The following is a 27,547-nucleotide window of genomic DNA, read 5'->3' on the forward strand; positions in this document are numbered from 1 at the left end:
ACAGACAGTTAGCGGTCCCCTGTGGGTCATCATTCATCCCACTGTAGTGCTAAAGCTCACGATGGTATCTTGCGCCATCTGCAACAGTGATTTGGGCAGCCTGGCATTGCCTAATGGGATTACAGCATGGGGGTGGGAGGGGGGAGCTGGTGGGGGTACCGGGTGGGGGACCTCCGAGGGATATCTTTACCTCCTGTCCTTCTATCAGCCTCAGACCCACCTCACTTTCAGAGGGGATGCAGTTTCTTCGTTATACCTTTCGGGTGGTCTTAACGCCTGGGGGTGGTAGTGGGAGGATGGGGGGGAGGGGGACAGACTCTTTTATCTATTTGTTCTCCAGTTTTACTGAGATATGATTGACATATAATGTGTAAGCTTAAGGTGTACGATATATTGATTTGCTACATTTATATATTGCAAGGTGATTACTACTACGGAATTACATTATACTTTCATCATGTCACATAATTACCTTTTTTTTTTTTTGTGGTGAAAGTACTTAAGATCTGCTTTCTTAGCAACTTTCAAAGGTATAATGCAGTATCACTAACTGTGATCACAACGTTGTACATTAGATCCTCAGAACTTACTCATCTTATAAGGGAAAGTTTGTCCCCTTTGACCAACATTGCCCCATTTCTCCCACCGCCCAGCCCCTGGGTAGCCACCACTCTATTCTTTTAGATCTTGCCCCATTCACATTAGCTACTCACCTTCTTCTTCTTTTTTAAAACAATCATTATATTTCTTTTCGTGAGGCTACTTTCTTATTATGTTTCTCTGCTTTTACAAAGAAGTAAATTGCATGGGTCTAAACTTATTACTTTAGTTTGTTCATTCATTTATTATTGATCTGAGCATTCACTCATGAGTTGTTTACTGGGTAGCTGGGTGGGTGCTGGAAATTCCAACTTAGAGGCTAAAAAGGAAATTCAAGAACAAGGGGAATTAAATTTTAAAGTAATGCCCTCTTATCTAGAGTACCCTTTCCCTGAAGGTCTCACATCATATCAAGTATAATCTCTTTTTGGATCCTCATAAGAGCTCTCTGAACTTGATATTGGTTGAACTTCTAAGTGCACACACGATGCTCATCGGGTCTGAGATTGTGGCCTAACATGATGTCGCTGTTGGTTATATCTCTCCCCTATAACTGATTTTTTAAGTGAAGTTGTACACAGCTCAGATGCATCATTTCATTATCTATGTGCTCAGACATTTCTAATGGGCTGGCTTATCTTCACTTTTGCAGCCTGAACGCAGAGAAAAAAACATAAGAGCAAGTGCATTTAATTTTAAAATGTTTTACTTGAGTTCAAACAATTATGATCATTAGAAAATACTTTAAAAAATTAATAAAGTTGGAACTCTGAACTCAATCAGAAATATTCTTATTGAGTTAAAAATGATGCTATTAATTCAAGTGATAGTCTGTTTAAACTGTGTTTTCTTTCTGTGTGTATAGCCCGAGTTTGCCAATTTGTTTTAATTGTGGTGGTTTGCTGGAGTCTTTCTGACCCACCCGATCTAGACAGAATAATCAAACCTTGTTCCCAGGACTGGGGATTGTCCAAAGCCTCACCAACATCTTGGTGACTTGTTGGGGAGCTTCATTTTCTCCTTGCTTCAGGTTCCAAATCTCGTTCTGGTCCCACCGTTCCCATAACAGCCCTTATATTTAATTTCCACAAAACCACTTCCTCAAAATATTTGCATGTGTAGCCCACTTTACTGTAGATTTGGGAAAGTGAGAGAGGGATTTACATCACAGATATAAACAAAGTTAAAGTTGGATGCTGGATGCACCTGCCTTTCAAAGTCCCCGGCTTTGCTGCAGCTGAGCCCGAAGCTCCCAAGCATCCATAGACACTCCTTTCTTACTTTTTCTTCCTTGTCTTCCTGCTTTTTCAGGGGCTTTCACTCTCTTTTATCTGTTCCTTCCCTCTCAGGGTATAAAATCAATCTTTCCCTGTGTTTATTTATTTTTTAAATTTTATTTTAAATGCAAAGCAGTTAAGCTCTCACCAGCTCCAACAGCCCAATGAAGGTTGGTGCCTGCATTTATATGTTTAAGGATGTATTCTAATTAGAAATGATCCTTTGAGAGGTCCTTCTGCCTAAGTTCTTGGGAAGTGGCGGTATTCCTCCTCATTTCTGTCTGGAGGTAAGCATGGAGGTGGGGAGAGAGGCATGCCACATAGAGAAGAGAGTTCAAAACCATGGCTTGGGCCCAGTCCAGTTTTGAATTCTGGCTTTCACTTCCCGGCTGTGTGGCCTAGGGCAAGTTATTTGACTTTCCTGAGCCTGGTTCCCTATCTCTAATGTGGGGATAATATTACTTTCTTGCAAGTTGTAGAAAGGGTAAAATTGGATAACACACAAGTTGCAGGAAGGATAAAAGGGAATAACACTTCTAAAGCACCTGCCTGTGTGCAGAAACTCAACAAATTAAGTAGTTTCCTTCCCGACACATGCTTTCCTTGAGGGCTACATATGTAAACATTAAATATTTATAAATTGCATAATTCAAAAAATGAAACTTAAAAAGGAATCTTACTCTGGATTTTTTGATGAAACAAATAATCATCCCCACTTGTCTCTGCTGCAAATCTGTACTTTTATGTGCTGCTTATGACATTTAGGTGCATTTCTCAGCACAGTGAGACTTGATTGAACCCCAACTCTGTATGCAGCTTCATAGACGTTGTAAATATTAGGTATTGATAGTGTGATTTGAACCCAACTAAGTGACTAAGGCCTAGAGCTGTCCCCAAGGTATTACTTGCAGATGGGCCTGGCGAGCCGAATGGGTAAAGAGGACATAAACACTAGTTAAGGCCTGTGGTTTGGTCTGATGGCACTCACACAGCACAGTGAGAATGGGTATTTTACCAAAAGAAAGGACTTGCCATCTGTCTTCCTCTAAAGCAGAGCAGAGCATTGCCTCTGATGAGTAAGTGGTAGTTGTCAATTAGGTCGGTTAAACATGGGCTAAGACAGCCTGTGTGCGTCCCGAGAGGCTGGATTTTAAATCCTGGGGTGCCAGGGTTTAATCTTAGAAACAGCATCCAGTGGAATATCTCATGTTCTTAGGGGCAGGAAAGAATACACTTAAACAAAAGAGATTTTTTTCCCCGCTATTGTCCAGTCAGTTGTCTAGGGGTCTAGCCCACGGCCTTTTGTATCACCTATGAGCTAAGAATGGTTTTTGCATATTTAAAGCATTGTAAAAGGAAAAGAAAAATATGCAATAGAAACCATATGTGGCCCACAAAGCCCAAAATATTTACACTCTGGCCCTTACAGAAAAAGGTTGCTGATCCCTGGTCTAGAGAGTTTGAAATATCTCTGATTAGTGAAGGCAAAAGGTAACGATGATTGACTTTTTCAGTTAGTCTGATTTGTGACAAACGCTGTCTGCCTGTTTGAACAAAGCTTCACGGGCATTATTTAGGATAAATAGAATCACATTTCAATATTTAACTGTGACCTGTTATCTCCACATGAGGTTATTCCAACTTTGTTCAGGGAACAGTGTCTCTATTTGTTGCTCCAGAAGTAGCTCATACGTCTGTCACCTCCCTCTGAAGGCTCCACCTGTCACTTCCTCAACACAGCTCACTTGCTTGAAGGTTCTTCCTACCCTCTCCCCTGGCCTGAAAGGGGTGGGCAGAGGCCAGCTCAGGAAGGGCTGCTGACGTATTTGGCACCTTATTCTGCACATGCAGAGTCTAGGCAAGGATTTTCAGCTGGGGAGTGTGTGATCAAAAGCTAATTAAATATATGTGGTGCAGGAGTAGGATCCCTGGGAAGCAGGTATCTGTGGGGGCTGCAGTACATGGATCGAGCCTCCTGGAAGAAGTGGAGCCCAGACTGGACCCTGCAAGATAGGCATGACTGGGGGAGGGCATAAGCAAAGGTCCAGAAGTATAAGGGAGTGTCTTAGTAGTGTGAAACGAGCTTGGATATCAGTGTGGCCAATTTATGTGAATTTAAGGGGTATGGAATTCCAAATCCCGCAGCCAGCGAGGAGTTGTGGTTACTTATTTTAAAAGGAGCAGTGTGTGTGTGTGTGTGTGTGTGTGTGTGTGTGTGTTGCAGGGTGGAGGTGGGGGGAGTCCAAATGACAGTCACGAATTTGACCTCTATTCCTTACCCCCTAACTCGGTGCTGGGCCCTGGGCTGAGTGCTTTACACAGATCTTCTCATTGAATCCTGGACAAAGGTATTATTATCCCCCCTTTGCAAATGAGGACCTTTGCATTTACAGAGGTTAAGATAACTTGTCCATTGTTCCGAAGTTAATAATGAGCAGAGCCTTGCTGGTCTGATCTAGGAGCCCAAGCTCTCACTTCCTGCCATCTTGAAGCAAGCTCAGTGTAAAACATTTTAACAAAACAGAAAAGAGAAGAGTGAAAAGCAACTGAGATCTTGCCATCCAGGAATGACATTTTGGGTGACAATCCTTCTAGACATCTTTCTATGTATATACACAGAGATATGTATGTATTTTGCATAACCCATGCCCAGATTGCCTAAATCCTATGCCTGCAAAATTTACATAAATGGCACCATACTATATAGCCTAGTTTTTTTTTTTCCCACCTAAAACTAATTTTCTAATTTTCCTAAGTGGGTGTTTAGTATTTCATGTTATGACTGCACCCACATTCGTGTAACCAGTCCCCTCTAGATCATTTCAGTTTCTTTCTTTTTTTTTAAGATTTATTTATTTATTTGAGAGACGGAGGCATGCGTGAGTGCAGTAGGGGAGGGGTGTGGGGGGGGGAGGGGCAGAGAACGATGTAGAGAGAGTCTCAAGCAGATTCCCACTGGGTGCAAAGCCCAACTTGGGGCTCCATCTCATGAACCTGAGATCGTGACCCCAACCGAAACCGAGTCAGACACTCAACCAACTGAGCCACTCAGTTGCCCAATCATTTCAGGTTCCCAAGCAAGGAAAGAATTTGAGAGCTTTTTTTTTTAATTTTTAACCGAATCTCATGCTTTCTCGCTCTCTTTGCAGCATGCCCTTGACGCTGACAACGCAGGAGTAAGTCCGATAGGAAACTCTTCCAACAACAGCAGTCACTGGGACCTTGGAAGTGCCTTTTTCTTTGCTGGGACTGTCATCACCACTATAGGTATCCGTTCATTCGCTAACATCTTTTCCTCTGGGACCCTCCTGGGAAATGGCGCTTGGTCAACGTTTGGTCCTAGAACCGTGACAGCTTGAGGTTCAAAGGAGGCTCATGGCACACTGTCGGATAAATGCAGGGGTTGTGAGTGGTTTTCCATAAAAGGCAAAGCAGACTAAGGAATTTCATTTTTCAAAATGAGAGGTTAGAGAGCCTTTCATTTGAAAGGACCTGATGAAATGGTCAGAGTGGAAAATCAAAATATGGAGTGGTCAGTGGAGTTCAAATTCCTTTTTAAACATGTACTTTTTACTAAGGTTGCCTATGAAAGAACCCCAAAGTTCTACAGTTTGTTATGAAACAGCCGTCTCTGACCCTCTGCCTGTCCTCACCTCCCCTGGGGCAACCACTCTCATCTCTTTTGATTGATTATTTTGATACTCATTTCCTTGTCTTTAAATATCATGCGTGTATTGCCACTTCCTGAATTTTCAGTGTTAGAGATTATTTCTTGACTTCCCGTTGTGGAAGGTGAGAAATTACAGTGGTCCCCTCATCCAAACTTTTGCTTTCCGGGGTTTCATTTACCCTGGGTCACCTGTGGTCCGGAAGTGGATGATCGTCCTCTGATGCTGCATCAGAAGGTCACTAGTGGTCTTATGCTACGTCACAGTGTCTATGTCGTTCACCTCACTTCATCTCACCATGTGGGCATTTTATCACTTCATAGCATCACAAGAAGAGGAGGGGCGAGTTCAGTACAGATACTACCCTTGATCTTAGCCAAAAGGCCGAGAATTGATGGGTGAGTACAGTACAATATGGTATTTTGAAGAGGCCACATTCACAAAACTTATATGAAAGTATATTGTTAAAGTTATTCTATTTTTATTATTAGCTACTGTTGTTAGTCTCTTCCTGTGCCTAATGTATAAATTAAACTTTATCATAGGGATGTATGTATAGGAAAAAATATAGTATATATAGGGTTTGGTACTATCCGTGGTTTCAGGCACCACTGGGGGTCTTGGAACCTATCCCCTGCAGACAAGGGGGGATGACTGTGTTCTCTTTCTTCTTCCCTGCCCCACTGTAAAAGGGTTCTCTTTGCATCCTCCTATCTTCCCAATATAGTTTAATTAGATCAACAGTGGATGTTTACATGATTTTGACCAGGCACATGCTCTTTATAACTGATCCTGTGATCTATGATTACCTCTTTCCTGCACTGATTTTTGTCTTACTATATCTGTTTGTGTCTCTTTTTCTGATTCTTGGGGGGTTTTATATTTTTGTGTTGGGGGTTAACTTTATAATCATACATAACAAACTTAATTTCTCTTCTTTAAGCAGTATTTATTAGTTCCCTATCGTAGGCGATGACATCTCTTCTTCTCTCCACACAATTTTAATTGACACCATCCTTTTGATGTTTATTTTTAAATTATTAAATATGCTTATTGTTTATTCGATGATTTGCTCACTTCAAATGGTAACTCTTGGCTCTCAGCTATTATGTATAATGCAGTCAGTGAACTTAGCATCTCAACTTCTTTCGCTCTTGGGCTGTGGATTATTACTGACTGTATCATTCTATAATGTCAGAGTATATGATTTACATTCTGTTCTGTTACCCTGATATTCGCATTTGTTTTAGTCACAGTTACAAAGTTACATATTGTCAGTGTTCCTCTCTAGTCCTTCTGTGGCTTTCCCCATCATCACTTGCTCAGCTGAAACTTATCTTCAAGTAGTTGCCTTAAGAATAACTCATGGAGAGGCGCCTGGGTGGCTCAGTCATTAAGCGCCTGGCTTCGGCTCAGGTCATGATCCCAGCATCCTGGGATCGAGCCCCACATCGGGCTCTCTGCTCCGCGCGAGGCCTGCTTCTTCCTCTCCCACTCCCCCGCTTGTGTTCCTGCTCTCGCTATCTCTCTCTCTCTGTCAAATAAATAAATAAAATCTTAAAAAAAAAAAAGAATGACTCATGGGAGCAATATTCCCCAGTCCTTGCACTGCTCAAAATGGCAGCCTTACCTTCCTGGGGCAGTGTGGCTGGAAATGAAATTCTTGACTCACATTTTCCCTTTTGAGGGTCTTCTGGGTGATAATCCACTCTTTTCTGATATCTGTGCTGCTGTGGAGAAACCTGATGCCAGTCCAAGTTTTTCCCCCTTTTATAAATGATTTCCCCTTTTTGCTTGGCTACTCAAAAGAATATTTATCTTTCATCTGATAATACTATTAGGCTTTGTCCCTTTTATTTCAGGAAAGCATTCTTTTTTTATTCTCTTTTTTAAAAATTTAAATTCAATTAATTAACATATAGTGCATTATTAGTTTCAGAGGTGGGGGTCAGTGATTCATTACACCCAGTGCTCATTACATCCTGTGCCCTCCTTAATGCCCATCACCCAATTACCCCATCCTCCCAGCCCCCTTCCCCTTCAGGAAAGTGTTCTTGATTGTCATCTTTAAACACGTTCTCTGCCATGTGGTTTTGGTTCTGTTCTTTGGGGATTCTGACTATACGTGTGTTGTCACTTCTTTCCCTGTCTTCTGTGCCTGTCATTTCCCCCTCTACTCCTTTTTAACTCATAAAATGTGGTTTCCATTTTGTTCATTTTATCTTCTCTATTTCTTTCCTGTTTTTGCACGGTGCCTATTTTGCCATGTACTTCCTCCAATTTTATTTTCATTTTGTGATCATTAGGGGACTTTTTTCCCTTCGTGGTTCTTTCCTGAATTCCATTAGCTCACATTCCATTTTTCCTTGTTATCTCTTCGATTCTTTCCTGATTTCTTGCTTTTCTGCTTTGTGGTTTTGCTGTGAAGGTTCTTGGAGGTGATTACTTCATAATTGGTCAAACTTTTTGCCTGGTTGGGGCAATATTTTTCTGCTGAGTGTCTTTCATCCATTGGTAAGTGTTGCTGCTCCTTCCACATTAAATAAAAAAAAGCAGAAGTTCTATATTTATGCTGGATGATTTCCCTTTTAAATACTTGATGCCCAACAAGCTGGATATTCTCTCTTTGGCAGCAGAAAAGTTGGGGATGTGCTACCTGGAAAATTACCCTACCTCTCCTGGCTCTCCTCTCCCCAGCCCTACATAATCATTTGGCAGATAGCTGTATCAGGAATATCCAGCTTGTTGGGCATCAAGTATTTAAAAGGGAAATCATCCAGCATCTATGTTATTTTTTGTTTAGTCCTGCCTCTTTGATTTTTCTGAACCAGATCATGTTCAAGGGGGCTTCTGCTGCTCTCTCTATTCACCCTGTTTTCTATACTTGGTGCAAACAAGGATATCTTTTTTGAAGTTCAGAATGAGACCCTCGCCTTCATAATTGGATTTTTGCTGGCATTTTCTAGGGTTTTCCACCGGTGGGCCCTTTCTTCCTTCTCTGTGCCTCTTCTCTTTATTTTTTCCCATATGGCATCCGTCCAACTTTTTTGGTAATCCTTACACATATGGGGGAAGCTATGGATAAAATTCCTCTCCCAGTTCTGTTGAAAATGAGAGTTTTCTGCCCCTCTACAAAAGTGTCGTCACACTGCAATAAAAATCCTCATTCAGAAGAATGGGAGACACATAGCATTGAGAGGTGGGAGGATCTCATCATTAACACCCTTTATGCTCTCTGGGAAGACCTCCCTCATCTGTTGCTCTCTGAGGCCCAGCTCTGCCTTCTGGGAGGTTCTTCCCTCTCCCTAACCCTTCACAACCACCTCTTATGTGGGTGTTGGATAGTGTGCCCTCCTTGGGGGATGTACATCTTTGATGATCAATTTCCTATTGGTGCAAATTTCAGAGGCTAAGGATTATTTTAGAGGCACAGGCTTTTGTTACTGTTTTTAGACCTAGCCTTTAGGACCTGTGTTGTTTCATTCAAAAAGTTATATGCAATAAGAAAATTTGGGGTGCAACAGAATTGGCATTTCTTTTTAGAAAGTCTTTTAATCTAATTATATGACATACCATGTTCACACTTGCAAATATACAAATATATTAAGATTGGCTATTACAAATATTGGAGGTGTGCATTGCACTAGTGGGTTTGGGGCCTAGGAGCCTTTTGACACTCTAGACCAGACTGGATCATTTTAGTCCACAATCTTACAGCTCCAAACACAGGAAGCAGGGTGGCCTGGCACCATTTGGTATAGAACTCAATGACACCCTAGAGCATCACTGTAGTGGGTCAGAAAAGACCAGTCTCAGGTTAAATTGTGTTCATCAGCCTGGTTTTACTAAGATGAGGAAATGTGTCATGCATTTTAGGAGGATTTATTGTAGAATAATTAAAACTGAAGAAGTCTGAGCCACTTCAAGAGGTACATTTTGGGAAATGCCCTCCAGTACTCAGTGTTGGATCCATGAGACATTAGTGTATGTTAAAGAAGACAGAAAAAGGAAAATCCTAATTTTCTTGCTTTATAAAATAGTTAAATCAGTAGTCTGTAGGAGGCACTGAAAAACACTATAGCTTTGTTGGAATGCACACTGATGGTATTTATTGTGTCAACTTGTTAGGGTCCCAGGGGCTTGGTTTATTAAACAACAGTGTTATTGACCACATGACCTTATGTGATGGGGAATGGTGGTGCCATCTGCCTAATGAGAAACATTTGATATGTAACATTTGCTGCCCTTTGTAATGTATGTACGCTGGAATCTTTGAGTTTGAGCAAATCACTCTTAGTCCTTGGCTTCTGCTGCCTGGTGTCCATTCACTTATACACTCTTGTCTCCTGATAACCAGTTCCTAAGTGTTCTTCTTCCACAAGCTTGGCCTCCAGGCTTCAGGGGATGAATCGCATTTCCTAAACCAAGAAATCTAGTGCTTTGCCTGTGTCTGGCCACAGTCCTTAGTTCAGAGGTGGACATGAGATCTAGATTAGGCCAATTAGAAACTCACTTCCTAGGCTTTTGCTTAAGCTTTGGAGGAAGTGACTTCCTCTCTTTCTTCCTGGAGGTAAATCTGGAAAGAGATAGTAGGCCCATGACTGGCAGTCATGTTCTTGGCTAGAATTCAGATAACACTAAAGAAGCAACAGAAGAAAAGCAGAGTGATAAATGGGGTCCGGCTAACATCTTGTGAACTTTGGATGAAGTTACCCACAAAGTGTTAAGAAATAAATGCTGAATCCCTTATTTACTGTGGGCAGTGTGTTTCTGTTTTTGTTCAAGCCAGACTGCCTTGGGTTTCTATGATCTAAAACTGAAAAAATCCTGAGTAATAACACACTTATAGGTCAGAGATCACGGAGGGCCCGTAAGTGTCCTCTGGTCTTGATGGGCTGTGCCTGACCCTGCAGTCGCAGGTGCTATCCCCCACCTTCTTTGGGCCACTCACTCTTGATGTCTTAGGCAGAACATCTGATTGGATGAGACTCTGGGTCAAGGCATTTTTGTCCTGGCTGCCTGGGAGGCTCTGTTGCCTCTGTTGTGGGAGGCAGGACACTATGTCATATCTATGCATGGGATGAAGACCCTTCCCCAAAATCTGCAGGGAAGGTGGGTGCTGAACAGCAAACTACCATAAAACAAGCATACAAACAAAAAACAAATGAAGATAAAACCCAGCCCCAATTACAAGTCCACTTTAGTATCATGGCTCAGTATCATTCCTAGAGACTGGGTCTTTGTTCCACATAATGGGTAAAAGCACTATTTTCTCTCTCACTCTCTCTCTTAATTGAAAACTAAAGCATTGTAAGTTGAAAACCATTTAGCCGGCTAAATTTTAACTCTAGAGTGGAGGATTTTTTGTAAAATCATACAGTTAGAGAATTCTAAACAAAACCTGAGTACAATGATGGTAAGAATAATTATTTGGTGGTGAATTCATTCATCACATATGGTAGCAAGGCTTTTAAGAAAACTCAGGGCCCTTGAATTCTTCCAGTTCTTGAGAAATTTTCCACTATTTACGAGTTGTGCAGTGGGGTAGCTGGAGCTGAGGAGCTGTCTTTTCATTATTTGTGAAATACCCAAACATTAGCCTGCTTACTTGAGTTCATATAATTTGTGACACAATAATGTAAACATTTTCCCATATTATTAAGCTTCTTTGAAAAACATAATTTTTATTGGGTTCCATTGAATACACTACCCACACCATAGTCACATGTTGTTGGAGGCTTAAGCTCTTTCTATTTTGTGATGGTGTAACATCACGGTGAAGATCTTTGTGTGTCAAGTGTGGTCTTCATCTCTGGTTGTTTCCTTGGGAGAATCCCCAAGGAAGTGTGGTGTCAAAGAGCATGGACTTTTTAAAGGCTTGCCAAATTGCTTTCTAGAAAGACTCTCATGAGCCACATGAGTACCTTTCAGACACGAGAAAAATGTGTTCATTATTTAGAATGTGTATAGAGAGGTCTTAGGAATAACAGTCTTTTCTGAAAAGCAGCGATACTACTCAGTATCAGAGGTCTCTTTTATCTGAAGATATCAAAGTACTTCTTTTTAAACAATGTTTTCTTATGTTCACATATACAGGAAGGCTTACAAATGTGTAGCAAAAGGGCATATGCTCAGGCACTTCTCCAAACTAGGAGCAATGCCAAGGAAGACTAGACCCTGTTCAGTCTTTGCAGAGGGCTCGCTGTCCCCGGTCCCCTCTCTCAGTAACTAATTCTGATGTGGGAAAGTCCCACCTGCTCTTGACTGTTGACTCTGCTGGTGAGTTCCTACCAACTGGGGTTTCTAAGCTGGAGGAATGATGCTCACTCCTTTGTTCAGATGCTTTCCCACAAGCCATTATTTGTAAGGGCAGCAAATGATGGCATTCTTATCAACAGCTATGGAATGCTAGTAGACTTTAGTCTTTGAGACATTTTCGGATTGAATCATCTGACTCTACTCATATCAGAGAGAGCACCTGGTCAGGTCCCAGACTGTAGCTAGTAACTGTCACTTGCCCGTTGGCCTTAATTAGGAGTTGTACCTGCCAAAGTACCTGAGCAGCTATTTCTACTTACACAGCACCTGAACTGGGTGCTAACCTGTGGCTTTGGAGATAGCCGTCATTGGGGCTAACATTTACTGAGTGCTCACTAGGTGCCAGGCACTGGGCTCCACGTAATTATCTTAGTCTCTCATTAAGCATATCCAGTAGGTACTGTTAATAACCTCAGTTGACCGATGAGAAAACGGAGGCTCCAAGATGTCAAGTAACTTGGCCAATATCTCACGGCTAGTAAGCAGTGGAGCCTAGCTACATTCACCAGGATCAGCTACGTAATGTGTAGGGCCCAGCGCAAAATGAAAATGCGGTCCCTTGCTAAAAAATGGTTAAGAACGTCAAAATGGCAACAGCAGCTCAATAAACCAAGCATGGGGCCCTTCTTAGTGTGGGTGCACAGATTTCACCCCCAGAAAGCCGGTTTAGCACACATAGACATTCTGGGTCTAGAACACACACTCTTAACCAGATAACAGGGTTGAACGGCGCATGGTTTGGCAAAGATCTGACTTTGGCATGTAAATAGCAAATGGAAGTGTTACACATGAGCTACTCAGGCAGCCTCCTTTAAACACCAGCTTTCTCTTCAAAAAGGGCCTGGAACTGTTTTCTGGCCAAAGGTAAACACAGTGAAGCCCTGCCTTGGTCCTTCTCATTCATAACAGACACTTCTTGCCGGGCTGGTCCTCTCTGGCCAGAAGTCACTCTTTCGACTTCTTTTGCTTTCCTTAAACCAGTTCTCATGTTCTAGGCTAGTTCTCCCTGACCAATTGCCTTTCTCGCTGCCACATCACCTCATTTCATTTCCCAGTGTTGCTGCCCCTAGCCGCGCCGAGAGATGCCCACACCCCAAATGCAACGGTGGGCCCATCCAACTCATGGATCCAGCCCCACTGGTGGTACAGACATTCTGTTCCTTGGCCTGGCACTGTGGGAGAACAGCGGAGTTTCCAGACGGAAGACAGGAACCAACCATCTGTTTTCTCCTGGGGCTTAGTTTTCCCGGAGAAATATTGCTCAGAAGTGATTCCTTCCTACAGAAAACCCCGGGCAAGATAGATGATAATTGCTAATACTTACCAAGTATTGCGTCATGATTTGTGTCATGATTTATATGTATTTAATCTCCACAGGCAACTCATACTTCGCATGTAACCCATTCCATCTTTTTTTTTTTTTAACAAAAGATTTATTTGTGTGTTTTTTTTGGGGGGGGAGGGGTAGAGGGAGAGGGAGAGAGAGAATCCCAAGCAGACTCCATACTGATCGCGGAGCCTGACGTGGTGGGACTTGATTCCATGACCCTGAGTTCACGACCTGAGCTGAAACCAAGAGTCGGCGCCTAACCGACTGAGCCACCCAGGCGCTCCTCATTTCATCTTTAATAGCAAAAGGCAGGTGCTATCTTTAGCCCCATGTCAGAGGAGGAGAGTGAGGCAGAAAGGTTAGGGAAATCCTCAAGATCTGAGAGTCAGGAAGTGGAAGCGTCAGAACAGGAAGCCCTGCAGTCTCCAGTCTTGAGCCTATGTGACCACCACCCCCTCCTTCAAAGTTCTGCCAAGGATCCTGGATGGATGGGCAGAGCAGTCTAACAGTCTCGGTAAAGTAGAGCCAAATATCCAGGCATGTGGCCCTCCCATTGCCTCAGAGCAAAGCTCCAAAATGTTAAAAGTCTAGAATGACAGTGTTGAAAGGGTTCCACTGGGACAGGTTTTCCATATAGTTCATCAGAGGCAAGGGACACACACACACATACACACACATGTACACACACACACAATGCACAAACACAGCGTTACTCAAGAATGGCAATTACCTTATGCCCAGTATGAAATAATGGCCTTAAATATATTTAAAGATTTATTTGAATTTTACTTCACTGGTGTCCTTACCCAAGAGCTTTGCTTTAACTTTATCTTAGTGTTCTAGTCTGTGAAACACTGACTAAATAAGGAGCCAATTGTAGTAATAATACTGCTAGTAGTAATACTGCTTTGCATTCGTATGGTCCTTTACAGTTCACTGATTTTTCCACATGATCCTCAAACCCCTCTAAGGCTGGGATCTGTGGAGGTTAAGTGACTCTGGGGACAACCAGGTAGAGTGAGGTGGAATTGGATCTGGACCCTCTGTCTTCTCTCTTCTTTGTCATGCCCCTTGGATGATACCAGGAAATTCCCTGAACACAGTCCTTACCCAGGCAGTGGGGCAGGTCCTCACCAAAAGCTGGGGGAAGAGTGTGCACCTCTTGTTGGGGCTAATGAGATGCCTATTCAGCAATTTGTTTGCCTGTGCTGTGTCTACAACATGTTTCCTTCTGAGATATTGAGACGAAAAGAGAACCTACCTTCCCTGACAGTGATCGGTCAACTCTGAGACAGTCAAGCAAGAGTCATAGATGTTTCCATAGGTCCCCATCGACCTGAGTGAAGTGAAGCTGTGTAGGCACATTTATTCCCTTTTCAGTGTCAATCAGATTATTCTAGAGGGCAACACTTAGAAAAAAATTTTTTTTTTTAAAGATGTTATTCATTCGAGAGAGAGAGAGAGGGAGAGTGAGCAAGAGCAGGGGAGGGTGCAAGGGAGAGGGAGAAGCAGATTCCCTGCTGAGCAGGGAGGCTGACATGGGGCTCGATCCCAGGACCTTGGGATCATGACCTGAGCCAAAAGCAGACGCTTAACTGACGGAGCCACCCAGGCGCCCCTAGAAAAATGGTTTTGTCCAAGTTCCTGAAAGCACCTGAAAAAAGTTCCAAGAGTCTCTTTTGCACAATTAAGTGAAAAGGGTGCTGAGTAAAAGGAATGTAAGATGAGGAAGGCCTGCCTGAACACTCATTTGAGAAATGGAAACTGGAATTTAGATAATTCCTGATAAAAGGTTTGAATGATTCTGACAAGAAAATTGAAAAGGAAAATAGCCAGGTGACTCATCACCCAAAATCAGACAGCAGCAGCGAGAGTTTTCCAGGCTCATCGGAGGTTCGGGATGGGGCAGCATCGACCTTGGCCTTGGCTGTGCCGCATCCCTAACATGCTCACAGCCTTGAACCCAGTAACTCACTCATCTCATGGATTTAGAAACAGGCCCCACCTGAGTTACCCTAATATGGGAGAACAGTTGGGTGACTGTCCAGATGCTAGTTAGCATAACATTGCAGTACTCATTGACATGAAACTGGATATCAAGCAATTTAGATTCTCATCTCTCTCTATATCATGCCAATACCATAGCCTTTTTTTCCCAGCACCACTTCCGTTAGCCCCATCCATATAGAGGAAGCCCAGTGCTCACTATACAGAAGTTACTTACATAATTGCAGAATTCTTAAGAATGCAGATGTTGGTGTTTTCAAGCACTATTTGAAATACATATTATAGACATGGCTATAAAAAGATTCTTTTATATTCACACATCCATTCCACCAATAAACATATATTTAGCGCCTGATAGCCCTTGATGAAAGAAGTGGGTGGGAAGAGAGGCATGACCCAGACATGATGAAAGTTCCCAGTAAAGAGAAAAAGAGCCAAGTAGAGCTAAACATCACTGTCAATGCAGGAAGAGGCACTGTTTTCCTTCCCTGTTCTTCTGTTTTCAGGCTTCTCAGGGCTGTATGATCCATGAGTCCTTTCTGAATTTGTGCTAGACCACATATCCTGCCTAATGCGGAGCACCCATCACCCTATAGAGCCAAATGTTGAAGACAGCCAGTCTGTCAAGTGGAGGGGATGCTCGTGGGAAGAGACTGTAAAGAAGCTCTTTTCCAATCTAAAAAGGGCAATGGTGAATGCTCCTTGGATCTTCAGGTCTCCCTGAACCCCTGAACCAAGATATTTGGTGTTTCTGAAATGGATGATACTTGTTTTCATCAGCAGTGCAATTCTGGGTGACTACGAATTTCCTAAAATGTAATCTAATTAAACACATTAAGATCCAGGAAGGCTGGATCTCCTTAAAACTGTTTCCAGGGAGAGAAGGGAGAGAAGTAATGGAACAATGTTCTGAATGTTAGATTTTTGATGATGCTCTGCTCCCGGAAGCTCGTGAAGTGGGGGAGCACAGAAACCCTTCAAGAAATCTGTGGATTCTTTTGTTCAGCTCTCTGATTTCTCTACCACCTCACCACTCTCCCTTTCTCTTTTTACTGTTTCTCACCAGGGTATGGGAATATTGCTCCAAGCACTGAAGGAGGCAAAATCTTTTGTATTTTATATGCCATCTTTGGAATTCCGCTCTTTGGTTTCTTATTAGCTGGAATTGGAGACCAACTTGGAACCATTTTTGGGAAGAGCATTGCAAGAGTGGAGAAGGTCTTTCGAGTGAGTACTGCATCTATTTAAACCCTAAACTCTGCGATCCAACTGGCTTTTTAGCCTGATGGGATCCAGAAGGAATGATTACGGTGTTATCATATCATTGTCACTTTTAACGGAAGAGTTTAATGTTATAATTATATTTTCTGTTTTGGCCAATGGTAGTCACAAGTACTGTGCCTAAACTTCTCTTTATCAGTTTCCTTATTTACAGTGGTATTTCTGGAATCACAACACAAGAGGGTTAAGTATAGGTGCACCAAAACAAGGTTTTCTAAAGATGGGAGGCATATTCAGTTCCATCTTAAAGGCGGAAGATGGGTTTCTAAGTGTATTTGCAATAAAGTAGAGAAGTAAATCCATTTGTTTTGTTATTGGAAATTCTTCACTCCTTTTTATTTCCAAGTCCGGGGTCTTTAGGCTGATCCTGGCTTCTAGGACCTCTTCCAGAAGCATGCGTTTTCCAGATACTGTGTCGTGCTTTGTATCCATCTCTTCATGGCCCCACCCTCTCTGTCGTCTCACTTCTGAGTGCTCTCTCAGCAATAGTACACTGATGTACTAATTTATACTAAGGTGTTGATGATTGCCAATATCTTAGTGGGTTTTTTTCTTCCTGAGAATACTTGCCTTTAACCAAGGGACAAAAACTCAACTCAAGGAATTTATTTACTAAAGGTGGCATTCCTGTCCTCAGCGACAGGTTGTGGAGCAGATGTGATTGGCTTGGGGTTCTCAATGCCCTTTAACTAACACTTACTCATATGATCTCACAGAAAGCTTGTTTGACTCAGGTGTAACATCATTTCTGCTCTCTTTTTCATTATTGACCTAGTTCTCGAGTCTTTCAAACCTTCTTCAGGGAGTTGTTTCTGATGATGACTTAATTTTTAAAAATGACAATTTGAGACCGTTTCAGAATCTGGCAATGATGGGCAAAGATAGATCAGTGGTGAGTTCTAATGTGCACTTGTTTTTCTCTCTGAGACAAGAAATCACGACTTCTCTTTAGAAAAAGACAGGGGACCTCCCCAGGTGAGCGGTTTCAGGTTTGTGAGCTTGGGAGAATGGAGCAGGAGAACTAGCTTAGAGCTGCCTTTTATGAGCTCAGTGATCCTGGGTGAGCGGCCTCAGTTTACTCATCGGTGAGAAAGAGGAGGGTAGAATTCGAATCCACTTTAGAAGGTTTTGGTGATGATTAAATGAAATAATGTGTGGAAGAGAGCTTGGCACAGGGCCAGATATATAGAGTTCATTCAGATCTGCTGTGTATCTGTCTCCCAAAAAAAGCCCTTATTAGCAGCCTAGCCACCCATTCAGATTTCAGTTGAGGAGCTCAGCGGCGCGTGGATGTTCCTCGAATGTCCCCCAACCTTTGCTCCCAGGTGCTGGCTTGCCCAGCTGGCTCATTAGAGCATGCACTTGGGCTCAGTGGTCACCATGGAAACCGTCAGAGCTCAACTTCTCTGCTTCTCAGATGTTTAGGTTTCCCTAAACCAGACATGGCAAGGCTCCATCTCCAAACCCGTCTCCAAGAGCTGCTTTGAGCTTCTCGGAGGTGCCCTGTTAGCCAGGGCCTCATGGCCCTCCAAGGTAGAGAGGATTGAACACTCAGAAGAACAGGATTCAGATGGAAAAATGACTGCTCCAGCATTTTTAATTTTATGTAGCTGCTCTAGATCTCAGTTTCCTTATTTGTAGAAAGAAAGGGTTGCACTAAAAGCTTTTGAAGTACCCCTTTTAGGAAAAAAAAAATTAGTTACTATATTCTAAATGAAGGAAGAGATTGCAGTCATTGTGACCACATCTGCTACTGAATTTGGGGACTTAGTTTCCCCTAATGAATTTCAAACTAATTTTAAGGGAAGGAGTACTCATCTCCTTCCCTTAAAGCTGCCTCTCAGATGGATGGTTCAAAGGACTCTGGGACAGAGCCTTAAAAACCTTGCATTTCATTTTTATGCTGATGGCGCACTCAATTCCTTGCAGCGCCATCAAAGACTGGGAGTTTTTTGGGAAGGAAATAGCAGTATATTATCAAATTGGCAGCCTGCGATGTATGCATTTGCAGAGCATTGGAGGAGGGTGCTGTTGGAAGGAGTGACTGAGTTCCAGGAGGAGTAGAAGCGCACTTCCTGAATACACAAACAACCCATCTGCACTTCACTGGCTGCCTGTAGTTTTGGTGGAAAATCTCAAAGCGCTTTGCCATTCATTTAAACGACATCTCAAAGGCCAGGTACTCTTAGGTGATTACTTGAAAATTGAAAATTTTATAAACCAACGAAATTGGGGGTTATGGATTTTTAGTTCCTGTGGGGAAGGTACATTTTTTTCCCCCACCCATTCAAGGATTAAGTCTTTTTCTTCATCTGCTGTGTTTTCTCTCCTCTGTAGGGAAGAGACGATTTTTAACGTAAAGATAAAATATAAAATAAGCCTTCTGGATGCCTGTGTTCTGAGGTGACATGATTTGGGTCTTTCTACCACATCCCAGCTCTGAGCCTCATTTTAAAGAGTTGCTGGAGGTTAATGTATTATTTAGGGATGCTTTTGGCTGCAGAGTAATACAATATCTGCCTATTGGGGTTTATATTGGGTGAATAAATAAAACCTTTTTTCCCTTCCCTTTTTTCCCCTTCTGAAATCAGAAATAATTGAGAAATACACATGGGAGTCAGATGAAGATTAAGATGTCAGCTTTATTGCTGATAAGCTGATCAGAGGATGTAGTTTTTTTTTTTTTAAGATTTTATTTATTCGTTTGAGAGAGAGAGAGAGTGAGCATAAGTGGAGGTACAGAGAGAGACGAAGAAGCAGACTGAGAAAGGAGCAGGAAGCCTGATGCAGGGCTCCATCCCAGGACCCAGAGATCATGACCTGAGGTGAAGGCAGATGCTTAACTGACCGAGCCACCCAGGTGCCTTGTAGCTTTGGTTTTGATGCTAAAAAGACTTATTAACGACTTCCCCCTCAATCAGAAGGACTTCCCCGCTGTATTAGTTTTCTAATGATGTGTAACAGATTATCACAAGTGCAGAAGCTTAAAACAACATCCATTTATTGTATCACAGTTCTCTAGGTCAGAAGTCCGGGTGGGCTTGTCTGGGTGCTATGTTCAGCATAGCATGGGGCTGAAATGAAGGTGTGGGCTGGGTTGGGCTCTGGATCTGGGGAAGAATCTGCTTCCAAACTCATTCAGATTTTGGCAAAAATCAGTTGCCACTGGTCATAGGACTGACTGAGATTCCTGTGTCCTTGCCAGTTGTCAGGTGGAGGTCATCCATGCTCAGCTTCTAGGAGATGTCTGAATTCCTTGGCACATGGCCCCTCCATCTTTAAAGCCAACATGGAATTCTTCTGGTGTTTTGTATCTCTCGGACTTCCCTTTGTTCCTCTGCCACCAGCCTGAGAAAGTGCCCTGCTTTTAAGGGCTCATGTGATTTGATTAGGCTCACATGGATAATTTCCATATCTTAAGGTCAACTCTGCCATATGATGTATCATAGTCGTGGGAGTGATAGCTCGTTATAGCAGAGGTCCTGGGGATTAGGGTGGGATATTTTCATGGGCCATTTTCGAAATTCCATCTCTTCTAGTCATTGGCAGCACAGGCCCTCTCAATGAGAGCAGGGTCAGCCCCACTAACCTTGCTAAATCATAGAGAGAAAATCAAAGTATACCTCTATGTAGCAGATGGTTTCAGATAGGATAAGCAGGGGGCTGAGGTGAAGGAGCTCAGTCCCTTCCGCTAAGTCTGCCTGTAAGTCACTTGTCTGATTGAGCAGCCAGAGTGAGACTCTGGCTGAAGTCCTTCCACATGGAACATGAGGCCAGGAAAATGGACATTGCCCCAACACTGATTAACCATGGGTTAAAAGTTCAACACTTACTTATCTCGCATAACAAGAAGCCTGGAGGAAGGTTGTTTCAGGTTTGGTGTATCAGTTCCCCAGTGAGAAGTTCAGGATTGTGGTACCAATTCTGATGTGTAGATTTTTTCCTCCTACACCACCAAGCAATTCTTTGATGCCAGCTGGATGCTCTACAGTTCAACTCAATTCTGACTCTATCTACCTGGAGATAGCATCAGATACCATAAGTTAAGGGCTCAGTCCCAAGATGGCCCTTCGCTTCAGATGCCAGCCTTGAGTCCAGGTTTTTCCCTATGCTTCTGACCATATGGCTGTCGATCACAGGTTCCCATGACCTGCTCCTTGGGTTCAATAAATCTGTTAGAATGGTTCACAGAACTCAGGAAACCAGTTTACTCACTAGATTACAAGTTTATTCTGAAGGATTGTAGAGGATATAAGTCAACAGCCAGATGAGAACATGCGTGGGAGGTCCTGGATAAAGGAGCTTCTGTCCCTGTGGAAGTTGGGGCCTGGCACAGTAGTACATAGTTCCAGGTTCACCAACCTGGAAGCTCCTTGAATCCCCTCCTTTTTGGTTTTTATGGAGGCTTCATTACATAGGCATGATTGATTCAATCATTGGCCATTGATGATTGATTCAACCTCTAGCCCTTCCCCGCTCCTCAGAAATCAGGGTGTGGGATTGAGAGTTCCAAACCTCTATTTCTGGTTGGTTCCCCTGGCACCCAGCCCTCATCCCTAGGTGATCCAAAAGTCATGTCATTGACGTAACAAAAAACACCTTTGTCACTCTCATCACAGGAAGTTCCAAGGGTTTTGGGACCTCTGTGCCAGGAATGGGAGGAAGACCAAATATTTATTTCCTGTTATAAATCACAACTTCACACGAGTTTACCCATGTTTTGTTCTCTCTTTCTGCTCTGCTGTCCTTGGCATGTTGGCTTTTCATCCTCAGGCTTGTTACCTCATGGTTTGCAAGATGGCTGCCTCAGGACCAAATGTCATGTTTTCACTCGACCACATTTAAGGCAAGACAAAAGGTCTCCTTTTATGGGAGAAAAATCTTCCCCAGAAGTTACCCTGCAGACTTCGCTCTGTCTCACTGACCAGAACTGGGTCATATGACCATTCCCACCTGCAAGGGAAGTTAAGAAAGTGAGTATCTGACAAAGAAGCGTGGGATCCATTGATTGAGATCAGTGGTTCTCAGAGTGTGGTTCCCTGGACCATCAGCATCAGCATCCTCTGGGAACTTGTTAGAAATGAAAATTCTTAGCAAAGTTGGGGCCCAGCAATCTGTATCCACCAAGCTTTCTAGGTGATTCTGATGCCTACTAAAGTTTCAGAACCCTTGGCACAGAGGCATCATGCTTCATCTCCTGGGACTGACTGCCTTGCTGTGATGAACAAAGTGAGAATTCTGGTAGCGAAGAAGAAGTTGGGGTAAGAAAATGACAGCATCTGGCTCAGGTGTCAGTCAACCACTAGCCACATAGACCACTCATAGGGAAGCTATCTTCCCTCCTTGTCATAAATCAGATGGTCTTTAGGATCCTCGAATCAGTCAGGGAAGACTAACTTATGCTGGGATATCAAACAATCCTAGCTTTCTCTCACCCTTGCTAGAGCTGCTGTAGCTCTGGGAACCCTCCAGGCTGAGGAAGAGAGATGGGCATTGCACCCTGGCCCTTGGGAGCTTTGGCCTTTTGACCCATTGGCTCCAAGCAGTCACTCAGCCCCAGCCAACCACAGAGGAGCCTGTAATGCATTGTTTGATCTCCAGGAAGTGATTTCCAGGATGGGAGAATGCATGAATACTAGTAATGTCTGGGATTATCTGTGGGCCCCTCTCTAGGGTGATAAGCATCCTTAAGATTTAGATGCAGTTGGCCTGTGGGTCACTCTTTGGGGAACACTACTCTGTGAGGCTCATTTCACATCTGAGAAATGGAGCCCATGATTTGTTAAGTGATGTGCCTAGAGCCACACAGTGAGTTGGGGGTATAGCCTGGGCTTGAACTAGTAATCCTGCCTTAACTTCTTCCAGGTGGGCCAAAAATATTTACTGTCAAATATAGTCATCCATGCTATGAAACCAATGTAGAGTGCAAGATTTTTGAACATGTCATGCTAATTCATGGAGATGATTTTTAAGTATTTATATAATATAAAGTAAAAATAATTCTTCCTGGGTTTCCAGAGGGAGATCTGGGCAGTTAGCAAGGAAGGATAATTATTTGGGATTAAATAAGGCTGACCTTGAGTTCTGAAGCAGATTTTAGAATCGGGAAGCTTCTCTCTCCCCTGCTGTGGGCTGGCTCTTTTGCTGGGCCAGGCCAACTGTCACCTGATAGGATGCTGTGGGAAAACTGGTCAGATTTTGGACTGGATCCCATTTTCTTGCTCTGAACTGGACTTTGGCCTCTGGTGGGAAGCAGCTGCCTCTTTTTATCTGGCTGAACAGCAAGCTTTTTGATATTACCTTTAAAACCAAGAGATACTCTTTTTCTTCTTTGGCTTTTTCCCCAAGGATATAGCAGAAATGTTTGCCTTTGGAGCCAAAGGAGCCTCGGTGTAGCTGACAAATAATAACACATTACCCTAGGCTTATCAGCACCATGATTGCTTGGGGACTTTAGAGGCTGTAAGATGCTTAAGATGGGGTGATGACAGTCTCAATCTGCTAATGATGCTCAATTAGTGGGCTAATCAATCACTTTGGATTGCAGGCAGGGGCTGGTGGTGGAAGCCAAGGACTGCTGGGGGCCTCTGCCATGTGCCTGGCATGAGTCAGGGAAAGACTTTGAAGGGCATACAGGGCAAGAGCCTTCTGTTACTCACAAGTGGTCTTTGAGCTAGCCCCCAATTGCAATGGGGTTAACTTAAAAGAATTATTATTTCAAGAAGATAAAATCTCTGGTTTTGGAAATTGGGTGTTCTTTCAGCTCTGTGAGTTCAACTACAATTTTCCAATTCTATTAGTAGTGGAAATATTCACTGGGTGTTAGTTATGTACACCAGCCTAAAGAGGTGGGGGGGGTGAATGGAGGGTGAGAGTGCCCAAGTGTGTGTGTGTGTGTGTACACATATGTGTATGTGTCTGTTCGCCTCTGTATCACACTTAAACTAGTGCATACTGTATTAAAAATTCCTGAGACATAACTCAGTAGAATTCATGTTACATGGATAATGTGGGTTTATTTTGATCAGAGAGAAGATCCTGGTTTTAATGTGAACAATGGCTTTCTTACTTTCCCTCAGGGACTGGTAGGAGTTGGGAAGTAATTGTTTTAAAAACAATTTCAAAGAAGGTAAATATTTTTAAAGCTTTATCAAACAGGCCTCTTCTAAATTAAAGATATTGTCTGGCTTTAATGATAGGCACGGATGTGAACTTGAGACACACTCCGTAAATGACAGTCACAAACCAGACTGCACAACATCTGTTTTTTTTTTTAAGATTTTATTTATTTCTTTGAGAGAGAGAGAGAGAGAGAGCATGAGTGCGAGGAGGGGCAGACGGAGAGGGACAAGCAGACTCCCCGCTGAGCAGGGAGCCCGATGCGGGACTAGATCCCAGGACCCTGGGATAATGACCTGAGCTGAAGGCATACGCTTAACAGACTGAGACACCGGGTGCCCGAATGCACAACATCTGTTAATGACAGCCTGTGACAAAGTCTGTCTGTGAATGGCCTCAGGCCTCTTTTCTCTCTTCCTGTAATGCAGGATTGCTCCGCCTTGGCATTATTGACATTTGGGTCTGGATTTTTGTCATGGGCCCTGCCCTGTGCATTGCAGGTTGTTAGGTGGCATCTCTGGCCTCCACTCACTAGATGCCGGGATCACCAGTGCCCCCAGTTATGACAGCCAAAAACATCTCCAGACATGAGTAAATGTCCCCTCGGGGAAAAATCGCCCCAGTTAAGCCACAGCTCTGCTGAAATGTAAGGAGTCATTTGCCTCACAGGTCCCAAGGTGCATGCCCTGCTCCCCTGGCTGAATCTTCCACTCCAATTCCCGTGTCCCTACCAATGGTCTTAACTGCTTCTTCATCACTGGTGCCATTCCTGCCCAGAGCTCTCCTCTCTCACATGGGTCCTTAAAGGGGGCTTTAGAAATTTTATGCTCTGGGAATAAGATCGTTTGTCACCAATGAGGGAAAATGCCTGGGGGCCTGACCCTGGTGATATACATAAAGATAGATTGTTCTGGCTGGTATTTTTTAGCAGGCAAACCATCTCAGCACTGACGTTAGCTGACCCCGTAGGCACTAATCGAATGTATGATTCTTCCTCTTTTTTGGCTCATCTTTGGTAGCTAGCTGGTGTTTGTTTGGTGTTTCCTGTGGTCATCTGAGATCGCTGTAGGCTTTAATGGCTTTTAAAATGCATTTTCACTCTTCTCTATAAACATTAAAGCTCTCAAACTCTACCTAAAATATAACTACATAAAATACTGCCCACATAGTGTTTAACATTTAAACATCTTTAAGGTAGTTTTAACAAAGTCTCTCTCTTTGGCAAGCTCTGATTGCAGGTAACTTCTGGGAATCTGATTGTTACTTAGCGGTGGCAAATCACTGGTGAACTTCCATGTGTAGGGACCTTTGTAGGGAGCCTCGGATTTGTCGTTTGTCCAGTAGGATTTGGTTGAGGTCAGACTGAGTATTATGGCACCTCAGTATCGAAGTCTAGAAATGAGTTGCTAGTCTGCTTTGAGAGTTTACTGTATGCCACACCCTGGGTTGTGGGCTTTACCCAGAGTAAGCTGCACCATGGCCTTCCCAGAGAGACCATTATCATCTTCTTCATCTTATGAGATTAGAATGCTTAGACTGCTCTGTGACCTGCCCAAGGTCACCCAGCCCCTAAATGACAGGGCAAGGATTCCAAAGCAGGTGACTGTGCCCCAGTGTGCATGCATAGACTTAGTCTTTCCACTATCCTTCCTTCCTTCTTTCTCTTGTAAGGTAGGGTTGGCATCTGATGGTTCAGAAGAGTCTCCATGAGAGATTTAGGAAGACCTTGGGACAGATAAAGATGGCTAGTTGAGGAAAAGTTAGTATTGGCCCTGTCTTTCTCTTCTTTCCAAGGGTTTTAGTTTTCTGGTTTCATATGATCTGTTGATACTTTGAATTGGACAATAGTCTCTGATTCTTCTCTGGGTGCCTGCGCTATCTCCCTAATATTGCTTCATTATTAGCAAACATCTCTTTCATGGTGTTCCCTTCTCTTGGAGATTCATCTAGGATTTAAATGTCCCCTTGCTCATGTCTGCTATGTGACTAATGCAAATATGGGCTCATAAAAGAAGGGCTTATGCTGTCCCAATGGCTGTCTCATCCTGGGCCACCTGCAAAAAAGAGGTTGCCAGGCAGATGATATTCTCCACTCTCTGTTCTTGCACCTCATCACCCCACTTCGTACAACTCAGTCACTGTGGATAATAAGAGGAACACACAGCTCGAACCCTAGCCTCTTGGTGATCTGAGCCAGCTGGTCTTGCCCTCCAAATCATTCTCCTTTTCCTGGATTCATTAGATTGTCTCAATGCTCTGCCTCAATGGTTTTGAGAATCTGGAGTTTGAGGGAACCAACACCAAGACCTTAATTCCCAGTGGGGATTTAACTCAGCCCTAAACTCAAGAAATGTGGAAGAAGCTCTTCTTCAACGGTCATCCAACAGAGGAAAGTCTGTGGAAGATTTTTATGGATATTCATTATCTGTTAGGACTTGCCCACTGAACACATGATCACTTTCTAGAATTTCAGGGGTTTTATTGAGACATTTTATATCTTTGCATGTTGGGGCCACCACAAGTCCAGCGATGCTTTAGATCTACCACATGGTAACCTGGTAACCTGTTTCTAAAACTTCCAGGTACTGGGCGCCTGGGTGGCTCAGTTGGTTAAGTGTCTCCCTTCGTCTCAGGTTGTGATCCCAGTGTCCTGGGATTGAATCCCACATCGGGCTCCCTGCTTATTGGGGAGTCTGCTTCTCCCTCTACACCCACCCCCGCTTGTGATTTCTCTCTCTCTCTCAGATAAATAAATGAAATATTTAAAAAAATAAAACTTCCAGGTACTTTTGAGTTAATGGATTTAATGCAGGAATTTTGTTAGGACTCACATTTGTATTAGTATCATAAAACCAGCTTAACAGGTGGATGATGATTTCCCATGTTCACCCTTCATCACCAAATTTCACAGGCTAGTTTGGTCACGCTGGAAGGCACTGATTTAATAGAGTAATAACCCTTTGCCTTTTTATAGAACTCTTTTCTCTTTTTTGGTTACATATGTCAATGTAAAAAAAAAAACAACCTTTTTCTTTTTTACACATTTAGCCTCATGCTACCTCTGTGAGTCAAGCAAGTAATAACCCACTCCAGTGTAGCTTACAACAAATTAAAATTGAGACACGCCCTTGTTGAGCTGAGTCTGCCCATCACGGTGCTGGGTATCTGATCAGCATGTTTATACCAGGGCAGCAATGAACGTGATTTCTAAGCAACTATATATGTCAGTAGTCATGGATAAATTTCTCATTGCTTGAGGCAAGGGAAAGTGTTTAGAAGACATCCTCATTGAGAGGCATGCCACTGTTTGGAACAGCAATCCCAAAGAGGCAGCTCCCTTGGGAAGTGACTGCGCGAGGGGCATAGTATAGTCATACTGCTGAACAGGCTCTGAGAACTCTATGTAAGGCAGGGCTGCCCGAATTAAGTCTAGCCTAGGACATGTGCATTCCTGTTAGAGGAAATACACTTTGTCTTTCTGGGGGAAAATATTTCACTTTTTATTTTCTGCAAAGAGCTGCATTTGTGCATCATAGCATTTTTGATTTAATGGTTTTGCACCGAGTCTTGGGAGTTCACAGCTGAGCTTTAGTCTCTTGTTAGCATAGAGCTGTGGTTCTCACCCTGTGGGTGGTGGGTTCCCAGGGGCCTGAGGTGCTATTATAAAGGATCAGAGAATTACTTTTTGTACTTCAAACATTGCTGGTAGACAGAATAAATAGTACGTCTCCTTCACATATATACTACCCTTTTTTGAATGTATGTGGAAGGATCATCATTAAGAATTCAATCAGTGGATACAAAACATTCTATTGTGTGTATATTGAGGAATTTCTTTTTTTTTTTAATTTTTTTATTCTTATGTTAATCCCCATACATTACATCATTAGTTTTAGATGTAGTGTTCCATGATTCATTGTTTGTGCATAACACCCAGTGCTCCATGC

The 27,547-nt window shown here is 43.0% G+C and overlaps 1 protein-coding gene across 1 annotated transcript in view; it reads left to right on the forward strand.

The window, feature by feature from the left end:
- KCNK10 (potassium two pore domain channel subfamily K member 10) overlaps positions 1–27,547 on the forward strand; it is a 69,603-nt gene that overhangs the window by 13,905 nt on the left and 28,151 nt on the right. The window contains exons 2-3 of the mRNA XM_081830085.1: positions 5,027–5,144; positions 16,267–16,427. Coding sequence (XP_081686211.1) covers positions 5,027–5,144; positions 16,267–16,427 — 279 coding nt within the window. The remainder of the gene's footprint in view (positions 1–5,026; positions 5,145–16,266; positions 16,428–27,547) is intronic.

The sequence above is a fragment of the Leptonychotes weddellii genome, chromosome 9 (assembly GCF_054177405.1).
Source record: "Leptonychotes weddellii isolate Sample4059 chromosome 9, ASM5417740v2, whole genome shotgun sequence".
Lineage (NCBI taxonomy): Eukaryota > Metazoa > Chordata > Mammalia > Carnivora > Phocidae > Leptonychotes > Leptonychotes weddellii.